The sequence below is a fragment of the Ahaetulla prasina genome, chromosome 13 (genome assembly GCF_028640845.1).
Source record: "Ahaetulla prasina isolate Xishuangbanna chromosome 13, ASM2864084v1, whole genome shotgun sequence".
Lineage (NCBI taxonomy): Eukaryota > Metazoa > Chordata > Lepidosauria > Squamata > Colubridae > Ahaetulla > Ahaetulla prasina.
The window spans coordinates 25,030,155-25,050,285 of NC_080551.1; the positions used below are offsets into that span (position 1 = coordinate 25,030,155).

At 46.9% G+C, this 20,131-nt stretch overlaps 1 protein-coding gene across 3 annotated transcripts in view; it reads left to right on the forward strand.

The window, feature by feature from the left end:
- The first annotated feature begins 326 nt into the window (after positions 1–326).
- TJP1 (tight junction protein 1) overlaps positions 327–20,131 on the forward strand; it is a 104,346-nt gene continuing 84,541 nt past the window's right edge. The window contains exon 1 of one of the 3 annotated variants that reach the window (XM_058155901.1): positions 327–459. In XM_058155901.1, the coding sequence (XP_058011884.1) occupies positions 406–459 (54 nt within the window). In that variant the 5' untranslated portion in view covers positions 327–405. Of the gene's footprint in view, positions 460–19,144; positions 19,196–19,671; positions 19,931–20,131 lie in introns of those variants that run through there. The other 2 variants (XM_058155907.1, XM_058155903.1) reach the window with 2 other exon arrangements.

Below are 20,131 nucleotides of genomic sequence, written 5' to 3' on the forward strand. Positions count from 1 at the left end.
AGGCAGAAATAAATGAGGCACTTGCGGGCGAGTGTGTGTGTGTGTGTGTGCGTGCATTGCACAACAAAGAACAATATAACACATCCTGGAAAGGTTAGCTTTAAGCACAGTATCAGAGAATCTGATGAGTCCTCAGGAAAAAGAGGGGCAAGCGAGCAGAGGGATAAAACCTCTCTTAGAAAATGAGTCATTCTTAAAACAATAGAAGGCTGGGATGACACATCACCCATCTGTCAGGGGAGCCAGGCGGACAAATGGCCATTGTTCTCCCAAGATGCATGGAACAGGACGATTTGATGCTCTGTCTTTCTGAAATGCCTTTATGGCAGCTTCTTGGGGTGGTTTTTCTTCAAGGGTGTTCACCAGACATCAGCAAGCAACCATTCGTGGTCATGAAGCATCCCCATGGCATTGGGGAGGGTTATGTTTAAGGGGTGTCTGCGAATCGAGAGAATCCAGGTAAGAAGCACATTGAGATGAACTAATTCTGGTTTGCTGTAACCTTACATTAACACAATCTTGCAAGTGTGAAAGACTCTCTCTTCCCCCACCCCTCTCCTATACAGTCAAAGAAAGTAGAGAGGGTCCCTTCTGAGTTGTTTGCCATACTCACATCCTTTCTGTGGTCTCATCTGCCTCTTATCCCACCGTTCTGCTTTTGTGGCTTTGCTCCCCACCCCCCCAATCTCACAAGGTCATAATTTTGTAAGACATTTGTGTGAGATGGGCTGCTATGTAAACGACAACAGTCAATCAATCCACTGTCAGACTGGCCAGCATTTAGGGAGATATTGAGAACTGTGGTCCAAAACATCTGGAAAGATGCTGTTATAAAAAGGAGGTGTTGGAGCAACTCTGTTGCACCCCTGGAGCTCTCCAAGGTTCTGAAGCCTTGCTGACATGGGTCCCAGCCATCTTGTTAGCTCTGCTGTCTCATCACCTCAACTGAATGGTTCCATACCTGTAGCTTTTCATTTCCATTGTCCACCATCCCAGTACAACTTTATACCCATAGACTGTTCTTTCCTGTCTAGAATTGAGCAGGGGGCTAGGCTAGAAGACCTCTAAAGTCTCTTCTAGCTCTATTCTGAATCAGAATCTTGAATGAAATCCTTATTGTTTTCAGCACCAATTTAAGAATCATTTTGTAAATAAAAAATGCAAATTATATCCTACAGAATGGAAATACTTGTTCCAAGTATTGCTGTAAATGTGTGTGTGTGTGTGTATTGGGAGTCAGTTCCTGACCAAGTTTCTGATGTTGCAACTTGTGCTTACTATTTATTTTTATTTACTTTATTCAAAGCATGGCCTCCAATTTTATAACTGACTATTTATAAGAAATTTGCATGTCTGTTCTCCTATCTGTCTTTTTTGTCAAAGAATTTGCTCAAAGTCTCTGCAAAATATCCTGTTTGTCGATTTCTCCGGTCATCTCATGAATTGGGAGCACCAATCCTGATTTTTGTCTTTTTAAAGAACAGACGTACTGTTCTGCTCTACAGAGCAAGGGCAAGGGATGGGAAATTGTCTTTATCGATATATTCCCATTGTGCTCAGGTTAAGAAAGCAGTGGTGTCACTGGATTTTTGGATGTACCAGGACTAGATAAACAGCCCTAACCTCCTGTTCTTCCTATGGAAGAAGAGAAACTCAGAACTGGAGAAAAAGAATATTAGCTTTGAAAGATCAGGGCAGGAATGGCTCGCGGGGTTTATATCCGAGGACTTAATCTGAGAAGATACATGCCAACTTGTCTTTGTCTAATGTCCTGAATGAAAGCTAAGAGCTCAAGATTGCTGCTTGCCCAGAGGGTCTATCAGTCTCTAATTTTGGTTGCTTCAACAGAGAACTAGACAAATGCACGGAAGGGGATAAACTACGGAGTTACTATTTATACCAGATCTCCATACCTGTGAAATAGACCAGAACCAGGAATGGTTCTCCTGCTCAGCTTGGAAGCTTCTTAGATGCATGGAACTGGCCACTGTGGGACACCCATGCTGGGCCAGATGATCCACCTTTGGTTTGATCCAACAGGCCCCTTTCTATAGGGTAGCAGCTCAGAGAGGATGGCTAGGTGAACGGGGAGCTGAAGTCACTCCCTTTCATGAGTCCTCTGGGCTTAGACGGGGGTTGCTTGAGCAAGAAAAGAGCTGTGACTTCTCCAATATCTGCCCCATTGACACTTTATAGAAAAAGAAACGCTTTAGCAGCAGTGCCTGTGAAGACCAGGGTCGTGTTTATGCAGGAGTTCATCGGTGCACAACCTTGGGGAGGGGGTGTGTGAAGGTAGAATCTGTGTCTCATTTTGCCGATGGTTGTGGAGTGTAGCTGAGAGCAATTGCCTGCAGGAGCAAACCGTCTCCTTCTGCTGAGGAAAAAGTAGGACTGGACCCTTCCTAGAAGTGTCCTGCATTGAATGTTGCTTGGATGTCTCCCTTCCAGCCTTTTGTTGGTTAGTCAACTTTTCTCTCTCTTTTCCTGAACTTTGCTTGACCGGAGGATTGTAGTGGCAGCATAAGTCAATAGCCTTCCCACACGCATTCCTGATCCCGGGTGTGTGGGTGGGACACCTAATCCAAGAAGAATGTGGGTCTCTGGCCCAGCTCCAAGATTTGCATGGGCCAAACACAAGCCCCCACCCGAACCACACCAGCTGCCTTTGGCCACGTTTCACGCCTTCTTCAAATCCATGTTGGTCTTTGGGGGCTGGTGCTCATGGTTCTTTCTCTACTGGAAGGGGGCGGGGGGGAAAGGAGCATTAAAAAAAGGAGGAAAAAGTGTGAGCAAAGAGGAGGTTGGACATTTGATGTGGAAAAATAATGATTTACCGCAATGGGTATAATTTGCCCAAGCTGGTTGAAGGTAGCAGTCATTGAACATAGAGTGACTTGCTGCAATAAAATATTGGAATAAGAAGCTAGCTAATTTTCTTCTTGGTTGTAGTATGTAACAGCCTCTATTTTCAGAACATTTTTGTCAATGTTGTCGTTCACCCCAGTCCAAGCTCGCTCTTAAGAAGCCATCCTCCAATGGGTGGCCAAGGATGGTGTAGGATGTCTCTAATCCAGTTATCCCTAGCAGTCAGGTATAAACCAGGGCTGAATATGATCTACCGTTATTCTGATATCAGTAAGGTAAAGGTTCCCCTCGCACATACGTGCTAGTCGTTCCCAACTCTAGGGGGCGGTGCTCATCTCCGTTTCAAAGCCAAAGAGCCAGCGCTGTCCGAAGACGTCTCCGTGGTCATGTGGCCAGCATGACTCAATGCCAAAGGCACACGGAACGCTCTTACCTCCCACCAAAGGTGGTCCCTATTTTTCTACTTGCATTTTTTATGTGCTTTCGAACTGCTAGGTTGGCAGAAGCTGGGACAAGTAACGGGAGCTCACCCTGTTACGCAACACTAGGGATTCCAATTGCTGAATTGCCGACCTTTCGATTGACAAGCTCAGAGTCTTAGCCACTGAGCCACCGTGTCCCTACTGATATCAGTACTTTACTGATAATGATACTTCACAACCTGCCTGGTGTGAAGTCCGTCTTCCCATATCTTCCAAGGAAGTGGCTGCAAAGATCCAAGCATCTTTGCCCTAGCATGGCAGTTGACCACAAGTTGGCCTGAAGTTGGCTTGAATTGAGTGCTAAGTTCTGATTTGGCAGAAGGTAGCTTTGAACTATACCAGTAAAAGGCAGAGGTGAACAATTTCTCTAACATTGCCCTAGAGTTTGCATGAACATGGTTATGTGTCCATGAATTAACCCTCTCCTTCCCTCCCTCCCTCCCTCCCTCCCTCTTTCTTTCTTCTTTCTTTCTTTCTTTCTTTCTTTCTTTCTTTCTTTCTTTCTTTCTTTCTTTCTTTCTTTCTTTCATTTCTCTCTCCCTCCCTCTCCCCCCATTCTCTCAAGCATGTTTCTTTTCAAGGCTGGGATACAATAATAGGGTTTTTCAGAGAAATTGATCAACCGTCCAGTGTGCATTTTGGGGGGGGGATCTGCAGGTGGGCCTGCCCTGTCCCATCTGCCAAAAACATTATCTCTGCCTAAAAACCCGGGCCTTGAATTCAGGCTCAGCACTGAAGCTAGAAATATAAATAGCAGGCCCTGAATTTAAATATAAAAAAGCCGTCTATCTCTCTACACAATAGCAAGTTCATTGTGATTTCTTTGTCTTGTAAGAGCTGAAAGCTCATTCATTGCTGTTGGGGAAAAAACTCTGCTATTCAGGCTAAAGGCCTCACCAGACATTATGGGTCATAAAGCTTCCTGCATGGTTTGGCCTCCTGCATCTGTTTAACAAAATATGTATCACTAAGCAAAGAACAGAGAGATGGAAAGGAGGAAAATGTTAAATTATCTTGGCATCATACTAGAAAATACTGGGCAGAAAAGTTACTCAAAATATTTCACCCACCCAGCCTCTTTCCTCTCTCCACTGATGCATGAAAAATCACTGAAATCTGGGGAGTGGGTTTGTGGAGGGGATGAGGAGGAGGGGAAGGAGGACCGTGGGGTCCTTGGTGTTCTCTGAGCTTGGCTGCTTCCTTGCAGATGTTCCATGACCCAACTAAGTCACATCATCAGTCCTAGGAGGGAGTGGGGTTTTCCTAGGAGAGAGAGGGGTTTGTGGAATGGAGGAGAAGAAGTTGGTGTGGAGAAGGAGAAGGAGGAAGAGGAGGAGGACCATGGGGTCTTTGGTGCTCTCTGAGCTTGGCTGTTTCCTTGCAGACATTTCATGACCCAACTAAATAACATCATCCATGATTCAAGGGTCTCCTGCTTGGGTTGGACTTGAAGACCTCCATGGTCCCTTCCAGCTCTATTCTGATTGATTGATTGATTGATTGATTGATTCTGATTATATACAAGTGGCTTTGCCTGTCAGAGTTGTTGTTGGTGGTGGTGGGTGTTCTTGGTGGTTCCTTGATTAAGATGGGAAAGCCCCAATTTCCCCACCCTTCAACCTTGAATTACAGATATCCTCTTCTCTTGAGAGCCCTGAACCGTTGGCCATTATCCCAAGAGGAACCTCCATCAATGGGACAAGAATTCCAAGATGTTCCCAAGAAGTCTTGGGTTGTTGCCTGAGTTGACTTACTGCAAGGAGCAGGTGTGGTGGAAGGGAGGGTTTTCCATGTTGATCAGCCACTGATAAATCCACGGTTCCTTCTAAGTGGGTTTTTTTTATGACAGACTTCAGTGGCTGGTTGTCAGTGGCCCGAAAGCGAGGACTCCACAAAGAAACAAACCCAGCGAAGACATGCCTGCAGTTCTAATCCTGCTCATGCATGAGGAACATGATCCTTTCCTCCCCTCCAGCCATCAAATTAATTGCTCCTCAGACTGCCTGATCTTCTGGCCAGTCTCTCTCTCTCTCTCTTCTTCTTCTTCTTCTTCTTCTTCGTCTTCTTCTTCTTCCTCCTCCTCCTCCTTCTCCTCCTCCTCCTCTTCTTCTTCGGCTTAGAGCTGTAACTAACCTTCAGCAATATATATATATATATATTTTGCATTTATATCCCGCCCTTCTCCGAAGACTCAGGGCGGCTTACACTATGTCAAGCAATAGTCTTCATCCATTTGTATACTATATACAAAGTCAACTTATTGCCCCCCAACAATCTGGGTCCTCATTTTACCTACCTTATAAAGGATGGAAGGCTGAGTCAACCTTGGGCCTGGTGGGACTAGAACCTGCAATATTGCAAGCAGTTGCTGTTAATAATAGGCTGCATTAGCCTGTTGCGCCACCAGAGGCCCTCTGGTGGCGCAATATGGACTGTCAGGGGAAAAAAATGTCAAATTTGTGCTGATGGCCTGCAAGAAAAAAAAAGATGTATGCGGTAACAGCATGCAAAGCTCCCGGGACATGTCATGGAAAGAGGGCAGTTCTTGTGATCCTCCTGGGTCTCCTGAGGGGGTCTGCTTGGAGGTTCTCAACATCTCCTGAGGAAGTCCAGGTGAAGATCGCAAACTTTTCTTTCCCTTTCGTCTTCTTTTTTTTAACTTTCGGTTTCGGTTTGTATCCTTTTATCTAATCGGGGTTAACATTTTCAATAGGGGAAGGTTGCAAATGATACGCAGTTGTCGTAAGTCACTTTTTTCAGTGCCATTGTGACTGTGGATGGTAGACGAACGGTTGTACGTTGAGGTCTACCTTTGTAGCTCCCGGTCTTGCCTGAGAAGAAAGTTTGGTTCTGCAAGTTCTGGCAGATGCAGAATTCTTGTGTCTTTGTATGTTTTTCAGAGAAGTAGAAGAAGCTAAAGCACGGGTGGTCCAACCTTGGCAAATTTAAGACTCGGGGCTAGGAATTCTGGGAGTTGAAGTCCAGAGGTCTTAAAGTTACCAGGTTTGGACACCTCTGACCTAAACTGGCTGGAGAATGCTGGGAGTTGAAGTCCACAGATCTTAAAGTGGCCGAGATTGGACACCCCTAACTTAAAGAGTGGACAGCAAGAGAAGCTTGGGAGAATAGTAGATACTGTATGTAGCTTAGGAAGATAGTTGGATGGCTGAGTGGTCTTTGGCTGGCTAAGGCTGGCCTCACATTTCCAGCAGCAACCAGAGCAGTTGGTTGCAGATCTAGGGCCACCAGGTCTCCTTCTCCGGGAGATAAGTAAGAAGAAATTTCCTAACAGTGAGGACAATTAACCAGTGGAACGGCTTGCCACCAGAAGCTGTGGGTGCTCCACCACTAGAGGATTTCAGGAAGAGACTGGACAGCCACTTGTCTCAAATGGTATAGGGTCTCCTGCTTGGGTTGGACTAGAAGATCTCCAAGGTCCCTTCCAGCTCTATTCTGATTGATTTGAGATTCCTGAATTTCCTGGAGGAAGAGACGTGGTGGCCCCAGACACCTTTGCCTGCAGCAAAACTCATTGGGAGTGGGCTTAAGAAAGAGGACCATCCAAGGAGCCCCATGAGCCAGAAGCCCATGAAATTGCATCCTGTCGCTTCCCACACACAATGACAGACATTGGTGTCATCTCAGTGATGGTTTGGAGGAAGCATTTTCAGATTTTGGTGTCCAAGAGGGAGAAAACTTCCTCGCCCTGTCGGGAAATCAATTATGCACGGTGCCTCTGTGCTCTGGCTGTGCACTTTTCTGTTGGGTTTTATGATTTTCCTTCCCTTCCTCGGACCTATAAATAGCCATCACAAAACGCGGAAGCCACAGCTCCCTGCATTGATGCAGATTTATAGCACCTATTGGGGCCGGCCAGATCCAGAAGAGAGGCAACGTGGGGCTGATACATTTGGGCTTTGCCTGGGTGACTTTTATCTGATCGTTGGTCGGTCTCCATGTTTGCTTCTCCTTTGAAGTTTCCTGGAGGAAAAGGGGGATTTGGGGAGAGGAGGGGAGGGGAGGGCAACGAAAACAGGAGGAGAGATGCTTTGATAAGGAGATAAGGGCCCTGTTGGGCTTCCCTGCTTGATGAAAGCCAAAGGTATTTGTGTCTGGTTCAAATAAAAAGACAAGCCAGGCGTAATAGGAGCTGGTGGATCAAAGCAGATCATTCTGCAGGCACCGAAGCTTCTTTGCAAGTTGTCCACACATGCAACCATAGCTGGTGCCCATGGACCATGGCTGGCTGGGGAACTCTTGTCCTGGTTGACTGAGGATCTCCGTAGACATCTGTGGAGTTGAAGTCCACAGCTCTTAAATTCATCAAAATTGGACACCCTTGCTGGACAAGGGGGGTGGATTGTGTTGTCCCTCGTATCTGGCCTAAGGCATCTGAGAAAGGGTTACAAGAGTTGATGTTGGAGGGTTCTCTGTGAGACCCACTAAAAATTGAGCGCCATGGGCCTTGCGTCTCCTCCTGGCCTACAATCTTTGGGGCACTGCCTCAAGTAAAGGACCTCTGGCAGTCATTGGTTGAATTGCTCAGGGTTCAAATTTTAAATGCAGGCTGCTTCAATATTTGCATTATCCTTTTTCAACGTCCTTTTTCATATTCACCCAAAAACTAACGGCCATGGCTGCATAATGATAGTTGTGTGTGATTGACTACAACAGTGGTTCCCAACCTTTTCTTGTTTGAGGCACAACCTTTTCTTGTTTGAGGCACCCTTGGAAAGCCTTTCAAAAGTTCCCGGCACCCTTATAAGGAAATAGATATTTAAAATCTCCGTAGCTCAAAAGTTCCCGGCACCCTCAAAAGATCTCACGGCACCCCTTAGTGCCGCGGCACACTGGTTGGGAACCACTGGACTACAAGTTCTGAGAACCTTCAGAGTTCTTCTGATGACTGATTTGAACTTGATTGGTGTAGTCTGCAGTATAAATACTCCAGCTGTGTTTTCTTAAGCTGGGTTTAGTTTTAGCCTCTCCTGTGAATGAATCCAGGTTTGTTTGTTTTTTTGGTGGTCTTTCTATTTGCTATCATCCACTACTCCAGCTGGAGTTTACCAGGAAAACGTTCCTTTTGATTCTCACTCTTTGTATTGTCTTGGATCTCTGGTTTTGTGCCCTGTTCCATGAAACGGAAGAATCAGAAAATTCAAAAGTAGTCCGGCAATTGAAAAATGGCATCTTGTCAGACAGAGAGACAGGAATTTATCTGGACAGATGAAACACAGCCATTCCTGATCATCGCTGCTTTTGATCTGGGTGGTGGTGGGAAAATAGGTATTCTAGATTTATTTAGTTGCTGTCTCCGTGTTTGGCTTTCTCTTTCAAAAGCTATTTCTATTTTCTATGAAGTCCCCCCCCACCCCTGCCAAACTCTAAGCTGATAGATGTGAAACTCATAAAACTTTGCCTGCAGTTTCAAACCCATTGGTAGCAATCCAGAATCATTAATTTCTCTTCCTGTAGCTCCCATCCTCCATAGCCTTGATCTTCCAAAGTTATTTTAAACTCCACGGGGCTTAAGCCCTGGCCTGCAGTTTGGGGGAGAAAGACTTCAAACAGAAAAGTCACATGCACAAAAGTGGAAGGAGGACGAGGGGGGAGGGGCGGGCTTGCCAAATCTTTGCTTAAACCAGCATGCTTGAGATGGAGGGGTGCCAAAACAGATGAAGTCAAGAGTCCAAAAGTGGGTTTATTTGTATAATAGGCATTACAAGTCGTGCTTGCTGCTTTTTCAAGGAGATAGATCTCCAAGCAGCAATTTCTCAGAGCTTGATTTATGAAACAGAACCAGACCAGCTATAACCAGCCTGTATATTTTGCACAAAAATGCAGCAGAATTCAACGTTGCGTTGGGTTGCAAACTCTTCAAAGCCAGAGAGGAACAAAAACAGTTTTCACAGTCTGTACTCTTTCTTTCTTTCTTTCTCTTTCTTTCTTTCTTTCTCTTTCTTCTTTCTTTCTTTCCTTCCTTCCTTCCTTCCTTCTTTCCTTCCTTCCTTCCTTCCTTCCTTCCTTCCTTCCTTCCTTCCTTCCTTCCTTCCTTCCTTCCTTCCTTCTTTCTCCCTTTCTCTCCCTCCCTCTCTCTCCCTCTCTCTCCACTTTTCTGACCCTTTCCTTCAGCACTCTTTCTGAGGAGGAAACACAGTTGCTGGGGCCAGAGATAAGAATTAGTCATGTGTGCAAATGAAAACCAAACAGAGATAGAAGGAGGCTTGTGTCAACCACGTGTATCCACCCAGTGCAAGCTATTTCAGCTTCTGGCTTAACAAGAAGGCATTCTTGACATTTTTTCCGCTGGAAAAGAACCACCAGATCCCAGAGTGTTTCCAGATTGCACCAGGCTCCTTCAAATGAGCCATTTCTCCAGATTTTGTCAACACCATTCCTTCAACCTTTAAGAAAGTTCGGCCCTCAGGTGTGGTAGAACTATGAAGGGCCACCATCCAAAATTTGCAGGGGAAGGTGAAGCTCTTTTCTGCTTGTCTCCTTCAAGAGCCCTAAGGTGGCACTTCCTAAATTCCTCCTAAATTCTTCCTTAGTTCTTCCCAAGTTCCTCCTAAGTTCCTCTTAAGCTCTTCTTAAGTTCCTCCTAAGTTCTTCTTAAGGTCCCTTCATTGACTCTGCTGGTCAGAAGGTCACCAAAAGGGGATTGCAGGACCCTGGGACACTGCGACCGTCATAAATACGAGTCAGTTGCCAAGCATTTGAATTTTGATCACATCGTAAGTGTGAAAAACAGTCATAAGTCACTTTTTTTCAGTTCTGTTGTAACTTTGAATAGTCATTAAGAGAACTGCTATACGTTGAGGACTAGCTGTAGCATCCAGGCTCTTTCTCTAGCTCTCTGGGGTCTGCTCAAGGAGGCCACGGAGGTGTTGGGCATCTCATTCATCTTTGGGATATGCCTGGAGAAAGCAAAGTCCAGGAAGGTAGCATCGTTTGCATTGTCATCCTCACTAAAACATATAAAGATCGGTTGCTGGAACTGGATGTGTCTAGTCCAGGGGTCTGCAAACTTGGCTCTTTTAAGACTTGTGGACTTCAACTCCCAGAGTTCCTCAGCCTGGCTGAGGAACTGTGGGAGTTGAAGTCCACAAGTCTTAAAAGAGCCAAGTTTGCAGACCCCTGGACTAGTCTAATGAAAAGAAGAACCAGGGGTGACATGATAGCAGGGTTCCAATATCTCAGGGGCTTCCCAAAGGAGAGGGAGTCAAGCTATTCTCTAAAGTACCTGAGGGCAAGGAGAGAAGCAACCTGGAATTAAAGGGAAACCTCCTGACAGTGAGAACAATTAATCAGTAGAACAGTTTATCTTCAGAAGTTTTAAATGCTCCAACAGTGGAAGTTTTTAAGAAGAGATTGGACAGCCATTTGTCTGAAATGGTGTAGGGTTTCCTGCCTAAGCAAGGGGTTGGACTGGAAGACCTCCAAGATCCCAACTCTATTATTCTATTCTATTCTATTCTATTCTATTCTATTCTATTCTATTCTATTCTATTCTATTCTATTCTATTCTATTCTATTCTATTCTATTCTATTCTGCCCAACCCTACCCTACCCTACCCTATCCAATCCTATTTTTAAATGCTGCCTGCCAGCAACAACTTTGGGCAGTTGTGAGTGATGGCACCAGCCAGTAAGTCAATAAATAGAAGAAACCTTTAATAAAAGCCTAAATGGTGTGCAGCAGGCGAGCAGGAATGTGCGGCCCAAGACAGACCTTTCTCCAACATTGGTGGGAGATCGGAGTAGCAAATATAGGTTGGCTTGGAGACAGAGGAAGGCTGGCGATCTTCGGAGAGAGCGAAGGCTGGCGTTTGTGCTGATGGCACCGGCCCAGGAAAGAGAAGGAGCTTCTTAGAAGAGAACACACGTTATGCCCACTCAGCAGATTGGCCCCATCTGCAGTGCCTACGGAGAAGAAAGAGGGAGCAGAGAGGGGAGAGTTTCCTTTCCCAAATACAGGATCTGCAAGCAGGTGGAAAGCCTGGAGCTCCACAGAGCTCACCTCGGTGGCTTTAACCGTTGGGTTGGGGTAGCAGCCAAGCGTAGCAAACAGAGGAAGGCAGGGAAACTTATCAAGGAGAGATCCGAGCTAGAACTAAGGAGGGATTTCCTGAGAGGATCATTGGAATGACTTCTCTCTAGAAGTTGTGGGCGCTCCATCACTGGAAGCCTTCAAGAAGAGATGGGATGCCCGTTTGTCCAGAATGGACCATTTCTGGAGAAGACCTGATTGGAAAGAGTCCCATTTTCATGGCCTCTGATGAAAGCAGCAGGATAATAAAGTATCTCAGACACAGCTGAAAAAATGTTGAACTCAGTAAAGTTAAAAATTAGTATTTGGAAATGGATTTGATATTTTTTAGCATGATTGGAATCCCATCAGTGGTGGGTTTCAAATTTTTTTACTACTGGTTCTGTGGGTGTGGCTTGGTGGGCGTGGCAGGGGAAGGATACTGTAAAATCTCCATTCCGTCCTCAATCCAGGGGAAGGTTACTGCAAAATCCCCATTTCCTCCCCATCAGCTGGGACTCGGGAGGCAGAGAATAGAGGGGGGCGGGGCCAGTCAGAATTTTTACTACCGGTTTTCCGAACTACTCAAAATTTCCACTACCGGTTCTCCAGAACTGGTCAGAACCTGCTGAAACCCACCTCTGAATCCCATGTGAAGAACTTTTGTGTAAATTCCAAAAACTTTTCCATAGGAAAGGCCAGCATAAATACTCTATTCTGGGAATTAAAAGAAATTCCCAGAATAGACTTGGAAGGGGCCATGGAGGTCTTCTAGTCCAACCTCCGCTCAGGCAGGAGACCTTGTACCATTTCAGACAAATGGCCATCCAGTCTTTTCTTAAAACCTCCAGTGATGAAGCACCCAAGACTTCTGAAAGTAAGCCATCCCATTGATCAACTGTTCTCACTAACAGGAAATTTGTCCTTCCTTCTTAGATTAAAAGTAGATTTAGATTTTTCTGTTACATCTACAACATCAATAGTCTGAGATACTATGACTTGTTCTTTCACAGATTCACTATTTATGGTATTTATTCCATTTTTGCACTGCTTTCTTGTTTTGTAAGGTGAAATCTTACTTCTTTTCCAAAGGAAAAAAAGAAAGAAAGTTTTCCAGATGCTTAGTTTTACACCTGAGCATTATTGATCATCCTCACTTTTTCAATGTTTCCTTTTTCTAAAAGTCTCTGATCTCTTATTCCACATGTTGTCCAAAGCCATCAGCTGCAAATAGATTTTACCCACTCTGAAATCCAATTCCACGGCCATTCAGCTTTGGACTCTGTAAAGAAAGTGACTTTAAAAGCAGGGAGAAGAGTGAATTGGGCAGGACAGAGAACCAGGCAATTAAAAAACCTAAAATAAAATGCAAAATTGGAAGACTATCCTATTATTGTCCATCTCTAAAGAATCCAGTTTCCCCCCCCATTTTCAAACCCAAGCCTGCGATCAGAGTGAAATTGACCCAACGGTGCATAAATAGCCTTTCGGGCCCCTTGAAAAAAATTGCAAGAAGGTTGGCATTTAAAGTTAAACGGCTTGAAAAACCACCGGAAATTATTTCCTTGGTTGTTGCGGTTGTGTGGCTTCCCCTTTCGCCTTCTGTTAGTGCTTGAAAAGAAGTCAAAGGAACACCATGAACCTCAAAAGAAGCTTCTGGTTCTTTCAGCCCAGAGGCAGGATCTGGACCGTTTGCAGCTGGAAATAAATTGCCACCGAGACAAGAGATGGTTTTGCAGGGAGGGAGGAGACAAAATTCCAGAGGAAACAGCCGCTTTACCGTTCTAAAACTGGAAAATTGTGTGCAAAAGTTCCTTTGCTCACTGAGGAGGGGGAGATAACTTATCCAGCACACCTAAGCTTAATAGGGTCTCCTTCCCCTTCCCCTCCCTCCCCAGTGCTAAATTTCAAGGTTGTTGGTCCTTGAGTTATGATTTCTGAATTGTTTGCGAACAAGGTCGAAGCTGTAACTGGCATGCAAACCTCCATCCATTTGGATACCTATATCCCCCATTCCTCGTTTGAGGTCACTTCCCTTCTTTCATTTCTGGTTTAAAATGATAATAAGCCACCTCCCAAACTCACTGACCCTCCTGTACAGGAAGCTCTTGGCTTACGATCATTTATTTAATGATCATTCAAAATTGGATGCAGTATTCCAAGTGTGGTCTTACCAAGGGATTATAAAGCGGTAGTATCACTTCTCGTGATCTTGAGTCTAATCCTTCTGTTGAGACTACCTAGGATTGTATGGGCTTTTTTGACAGCTGCAGCACATTGCTGGCTCATATTTAAGTAATTGTCCACTAGGACTCCAGGATCCCTCTCGCAGTTACTGCTGTTGAGCCGGGTTTCACTTAATCTGTAAGTGTACATTTGGTTTTTCTAGCCTAAGGGTAAAACCTTACTTTTTTTTCTACACCAAATTTCATTTTGTTAGATGGGGCTCGGTGAGAACTACCTGTAATTTTCCTGGAGGGATGAAAATTGGGATGTCCCTTTTGTGTGGGCGCTGCCTTAAAATCCTTCCCTTCCAGGTGGAGATTCTGAGCATCGAAGCTCGGCTGTTTGGCCTGCAAAACCGGGTTCAGGATCCAGAAAATTGCTTCCATCTTATCAATTGCTCAGACGATTATAGCCACCCTTAATAGGAGCAGAGCTTTAAACGCTAAATTACATTTGTGCTGCGTCTGCAAGGCAAGAATGAAAACTAGCACACCACGCTGCAGCTTCAGCGAGATTTTCTTCCCTGCCACAGAAAGCTCAAATGATCCGCTGAGATCCTGGTGGCTCTGCAATTTTCTGGGTTGTTTTTTTTTTCTTTTTAATTTCCTTCCTCCAGTGATCCTGTCCTTCCTTAGTATTACAGGGGAAACACACAATGTTTGCCTTGTGGAATAAAGATAATTGCAGTTCCTAGGAAATCTCCAGTTCGGGCCAACTGGGGGAACTTGGCTACTGCTAAGTGTCAAGGGCTGAACGAAGGCATCCTGCAGCTAAGCCGTTGTTTGGTTTAGCCACAATTGGCTCAGGAAACCAACATTGGGCCGAGTTTGTACAGCAGATTCTGTGGTGAACCGGGATTGAGAAAGCACAAACCACCATGAGTGGACAAATACAACACACCAAGAGTAAACACAAGACATGAGAGCAACGTTTCTCAACCTTGGCAGCTTGAAGATGGGTGGACTTCAACTCCCAGAATTTCCCATTTACTCATCTCCCAAAAGATGGGAGAATTCTGGGAGCTGAAGTCCACAAGTCTTAAAAAATTGCCAAGGTTGGACCTCCCTGGTGTACTGTAGATGCTAACTTCTCATTGGTTAATAGAATTCTGGGAGTTGAAGTCCACCCGTCTTCAAGCTGCCAAGGTTGAGAAACATTGCATTATAGTCTGTGGTGGGTTTCTACCAGTTCGCCCCGGTTTGGATGAACTGGTAGTGGCTCCGCCCACCTGCCCGGACGTCATCACGGACGCTCTGCGCATGCGCAGAAGAGCCACGGACGAGCGAAGCGAGCGCATGCGTGCTCCCGATTCCAAACCAGTAGCGAAGGTAAGTGGAACCCGCTACTGATTATAGTCGAACGTGGCTTAGCCTGGGTGAAAGGAGACGACTTCTTGTTGGATGACTTGGAGGCAGGAGTGAAATCCAGCAGGTTCTGGAGAAGAGATAGCAGAAATTTTGAGTAGTTCAGAGAACGGGCAAATACCACCTCTGGCTGGCCCCAGAGTGGGGAGGGAATGGAGATTTTGCAGTATCCTTTCCCTGCCACGCCCAGCAAGCCACGCCCACAGAACCGGTAGTAAAAAACTTTGGATTTCCCCACTGCTTGGAGGGTCTGCCCCACAATCCTAGGGGGGGGCATCTTTTGCAGGTCTCTCATTTTAATATTAGCTGCTTATTTTAATGTTGATAGACTGGCCTCAATACGGAAACGCTGGTCCTGAATACGGAAATGCTGGTCCTGAAGCCGATTCCCCCTTAGCAGAGTTCAGGAGTGGCCCCAAACATTTTCTTTTCTTTTTTTTTACAGTTTTTTATTTTTATAGACAAACATACATTTAAAACATCAGTAATTCCTTCTGTGTGACGTCTCGGTATTTTCTTCCTGGCTCCATCATTTTATTGTTTCTTCTTTCTTCACTTCAATTTAAACTATTACCATTTTTCCACAAATACATTATTATTATTTTCTTACATACCGGTAATTATCCATTGCTTATCTGTACCTTTCTTCTAACCAATGGTAAAATTTATCCCATATCTTAAAATATTCTGAATCCTCTCTTTCTTCAATCATCAAAGTTAGTCTGTTCATTTCTGCACAATCTAAAATTTTTCTAATAATTTCTCCTTCCAGGGGTATTTTCTCTGTTTTCCAATTTTGCGCAAAAACAATTCTTGCTGCTGTAATTACATGTATAATTAAATATTTTCTTTACTAAGTTTCTCTGATAGGATGTCCAATAAAAACAACTTTGGTTTTAAATCAATATGTTGTTGGGGCCCCCAAACATTTTCATTTAACTTGTTTTAATCAATTCTTGTAAAACTGAATTCTAAGAATTTTTCAATGCATTCCAATACATGACATCATTTAGAGCCACCAGGAGAATGGGTGACTTATCTTTTTTTTTTTTTTAAATGATAAATACAATTGAAGAATGGAAGAGAACTTTATTAAGGGATTCCAATTCTGGAATAGGTTGAAAAGTCTGTTTTCTGGGGAGAAAGTTTTGCAAATTGGAGCCACTCTTGCATCAAAGGAGATTGTTCCTTGGATGTTTGTGTTTCAAGGCATGCCAGCGGCTTCTCTTGCAAAGGACGCTGCATCAAATATTAAACCCGGGAACATGATCCCGGGGAACAGAAGGCGATCCGATTACGTTACTCTGAGCCCGGAGTGGCCTTTATTCAGAAGAAAAGCCAAATGTTAAGACCAGGTCTAAAGGGATGTGGTCCAAAGTGCGTGGGAGAGATGGGACTTACTGCAAGCAAGCTCAGGAACTCCATCCTGAGGGTCACCGTGGATCAGGAAAGGCCAATCAGAAATAACGAAGGAACAGAATGCGATACTGGGCTGTTATATCTGAGCTTTGGAAATCATCTTAACGGCATTTAAACCTCCTGTCTTCAGGTCTGGGCAGATGGGCCGAGTTCAGATAGCCTGCTGGGATAGGCAGAGCTGACTCATTTCTGGCTCGGGATACGGTGCAAAAAAAGAATCTAGGTTCAGAAAATTCAGTGTGTTTGTTGATTCAGTACAGCAAGCCATGATTAAATGCACCACGGATGAGCGTGTGGTGCAACCTAGCAATTAGCCTGCATTCAAAACAATCTCAGTTTTGTTGGTGGACTTCAGCTCCCAGAATTCCCCAGCTGGCATGCTTTAAGATGCATGGACTTCAATTCCCAGAATTCCCTAGCCAGCGACTTCTAAGAGATGAACTTCGACTCCCAGAATTTCCCAATCAACAAACTTTAAAAGGGGTAAGACTTCCAGAATTCCCCAGCTAGCATGGTTGAAAAACACTTGCTTTAAGGCAGTGGTGAAATCCAAATTTTTTTACTACCGGTTCTGTGGGTGTGGCTTGGTGGGTGTGGCAGGTGAAGGATACTGCAAAATCCCCATTCCCACCACCCCCACTCCTGGGGGAAGGATATTGCAAAATCCCCATTCCCTCTCCACTCTGGGGCCAGCCCGAGGTGGTATTTGCCGGTTCTCCAAACTGCTCAAAATTTCTGCTACCGGTTCTCCAGAACCTGTCAGAACCTGTTGGATTTCACCCCTGCTTTAAGGCTTATCTAAGTGTCTCCTCAAATGATTAAAAATAAAAACAAAATGGAAACATTTTGTCCCCCCCCCCCCAAATTTACCATTTTGGAAACAGGAACAGCCCTGGATAAATAAATAAAGACCGTTAGGTAAACATGTAGGGCCGGCAAAAGATACCATGAAATATATACACCTCCAGCTGTGTTTTTGAATCAGGAATGTTCATTTTCGGATCGGAACACTCCTGGAAAATAAAGTGAATTCTGGAAAGGTTTTGAAGCCGGGGGCCTCTTGTACTTCCTGAGCTCCGAAGCAGGTTTCCTGTTGTGGCCCCAGCCCTTTCCTTCCCGGCAATTCACACCGAGCCAGCAGATGCAAACAATAGAGGCATAAAGTTTGCTGCCTTTTGTTCACAATATGGATTAATAGTGTGTCTAGGCTTGCATGTAAAGCTATGCCAAAATTCAATGCTGTTCTAACTTCAAACGGGTCCCCAATGGACCGTTTTAAATCAAGGACTACCTCTATCTAATAATCAGGCAATATTACTCTTACCTTATGGGAGAAAGGTGGTATTTTGTATTTTTCATGCGTTCAAGCCTTATTCTTTTATTTCCTTTCTATCCAAGCCTTTATTTCTCAGGGCTCACAAGAGAAGGGGGAAAAAAAAACCCTGGTATGTGACTAAAACTCCAGCAATTGTAATAACAGAAGAAAAGCCGCTAGGTCTGCTTTAATTTAGCATGACCTAAATTTGCTCCCGGAATGGGTAATTTAGCTGCAAGACGATCTCCGCAGGATTATTTGAAAGTTAGGCCTATTGAGTTCGGGCGTGATGAACTGCCTGGCAACCCTATATTAATCACAACTGGGCTCTTCTTCCCCATGGGTTTGTCCAGAAGGCTTTTGAGTTGGGCCGGGTCAGGCCGGGCATCCGTGCCCGGTTGGCAAAGTTTCCATCCTGTATTTTTGCTTTCGGCTGCCAGCCTCTTTTTTTTGCAAAAGAATCCGTATCTTAATCTGAATTTGGGGGCAGCGTAAGACTGTGGGTCGGTTGATGTATTTGGAGTTTGGTGCTAGGAGGTGGGGCAGGGTTTGGGGCCTTGGAGAGCAGCCCTGGAGAGTTTGTGGGAAGTTGGAGGTAGGAAGGCTGGCAGAAAAGCATTATTCAGACTTCCTCGGAAAGGAAGTTGTAGTTAGCAACTGCAAAAGAAATGGCTCCTTTAGGAGACATCTGTTGTTAAGGCCTGGGGAGGGGAGGGGGGCCATTGAGGAGGCAGGCATTGGACGCTTTAGCAAAGTACAAAAATTCGTTTAGTGACCGTCGGAAGTTACAACGGAAAAAAGTGACTTGGGACCATTTTTCCCATTTATGACTGTTGCGGAATCCTCAGGGTCACGTGATCAAAATCCAGCTGCTTGGCAAGCGATTCATACTTATGACCGTTGCAGCGTCCCGGGGTCACACGATCCCCTTTGGCGACCTTCCGGCAGGTAAACTCAATGGGAGAAGCCGGATTCACTTAACAGCCGTGTGACTAATTTTAACAGCTGCAGCGATTCACTTAATGCCCGTGGCAGGACAGGCCGTAAAATGGGTGTGGAGGGGGGGGGATGTCAAGATTCATTGAACAACCGTCTCGGTTAATGACAGAAACGTTGGACTCTCTAGTAGTAGGGCTTAATCCCTCGGGAGGTTTGGATTCCCTGCCTCTAAGCGGCCATCGGGAGGGGTTGGGGGGGCTTCTTCTGCCCATCCCGGTTAAGGAAAGCGCAGCTCCAGCGCTTTGCAAGAGCAGCTTCGGCGGAGGCTGGCCGGCAGAGGGAGGGAGGGAGGGGGCGGGCGGGCGGGTGGGCCGGACAAGCGCTGGGGCTCCGCTCCTGCCCAGCCTCCTCCTCCCTCCCTCCCCACTCCCCCGTGGCCGCTGATAGGCTCGCCTGCCCAGGAAACTCTCTGCCCCAGTCCGTGCCAGCTCCGCGGCCGGAACCAAAGCGCCCGCGAGGAAGGGGGCGGGGGCGGCGCGACCCCAGCGGAGCCCAGGTGGGTCTGGGGAGCGGCGCGGATGGGGGGGGTGAAGGGGGGGGAGATTTCATTGGAAGCTGAGCTCGGTTGGCAAAGCGCGCGATGCCTCCTCCCTCCTCCCTCCCTCCTTCCCTTTGGGGAGGGGGGCAGAGCCATGCCAGCTGGGGAGGGGTCAGCGCCTGGGGAAGGGGCCATCGCAGGCAGGCAGGGAGGGAGGGAGGGAAAGAGGCGCTTCCGTGCCCGCCCGACCCCAACTCTCTCCCCGGCCCCCGCGGGTGGAGAAGCGCCGCCGACCTCTCCAGCCCGGCCCCAAGCGGGGCCTCGGCGTCAAAGAGCCTCCGCTGGGCCGGCCCGGGTCGGGCTCGGCGGGGCTGGGCTGGGCGGCTGCGCGCAGGGCGGCGGGGGCGGGGGCGGGGAGGAGGAGGGAGGCGGCGCCGGGGGAGGGGCTGCAGCGGCAGAGCCCCCCCCCCCCGTCCACCTTCCAGCCCTCCGGCCAGGCCCCTCCGCGCTCCCGCTGCTGCTGCTGCCGCTGCCGGACCGGGCGCAAAGTTGGTGGCCGCCTCCTGCTCGTCCTCTGCGCCCGCGTGCCGGGGATGGCGCCGGGCGCCGCGGCCTGAGATCCGGCGGGCAGCAGCAGAAGCGACCGGAGGGAGGCCGGCCGGCCGGGGAGACCCCCGGAGCCCCTGCGCGGGGGCAGGAGGAGGAGGAGGAGGAGGGGGCAAGATGTCCGCCCGAGTCGTCGCCGCCTCCAAGGTGAGCCGCGCCGCTTCCCTCCCGGCCCCGAGGGAGACCCCCGCCCCCCCCCGCCCCTCCCCGCCAGTGGAGCCCCGTTGCCGAGCCCGCCGGATGCCCGGAGAGGAGGGGGGCGCCGGGTTGGCGGGGGCACCTGTGGGGGGGCTATTGGGGGGAGGGGCTGCAGAGGCGGGACCCCCTTAGACTGCCCCCCCTCCAGAC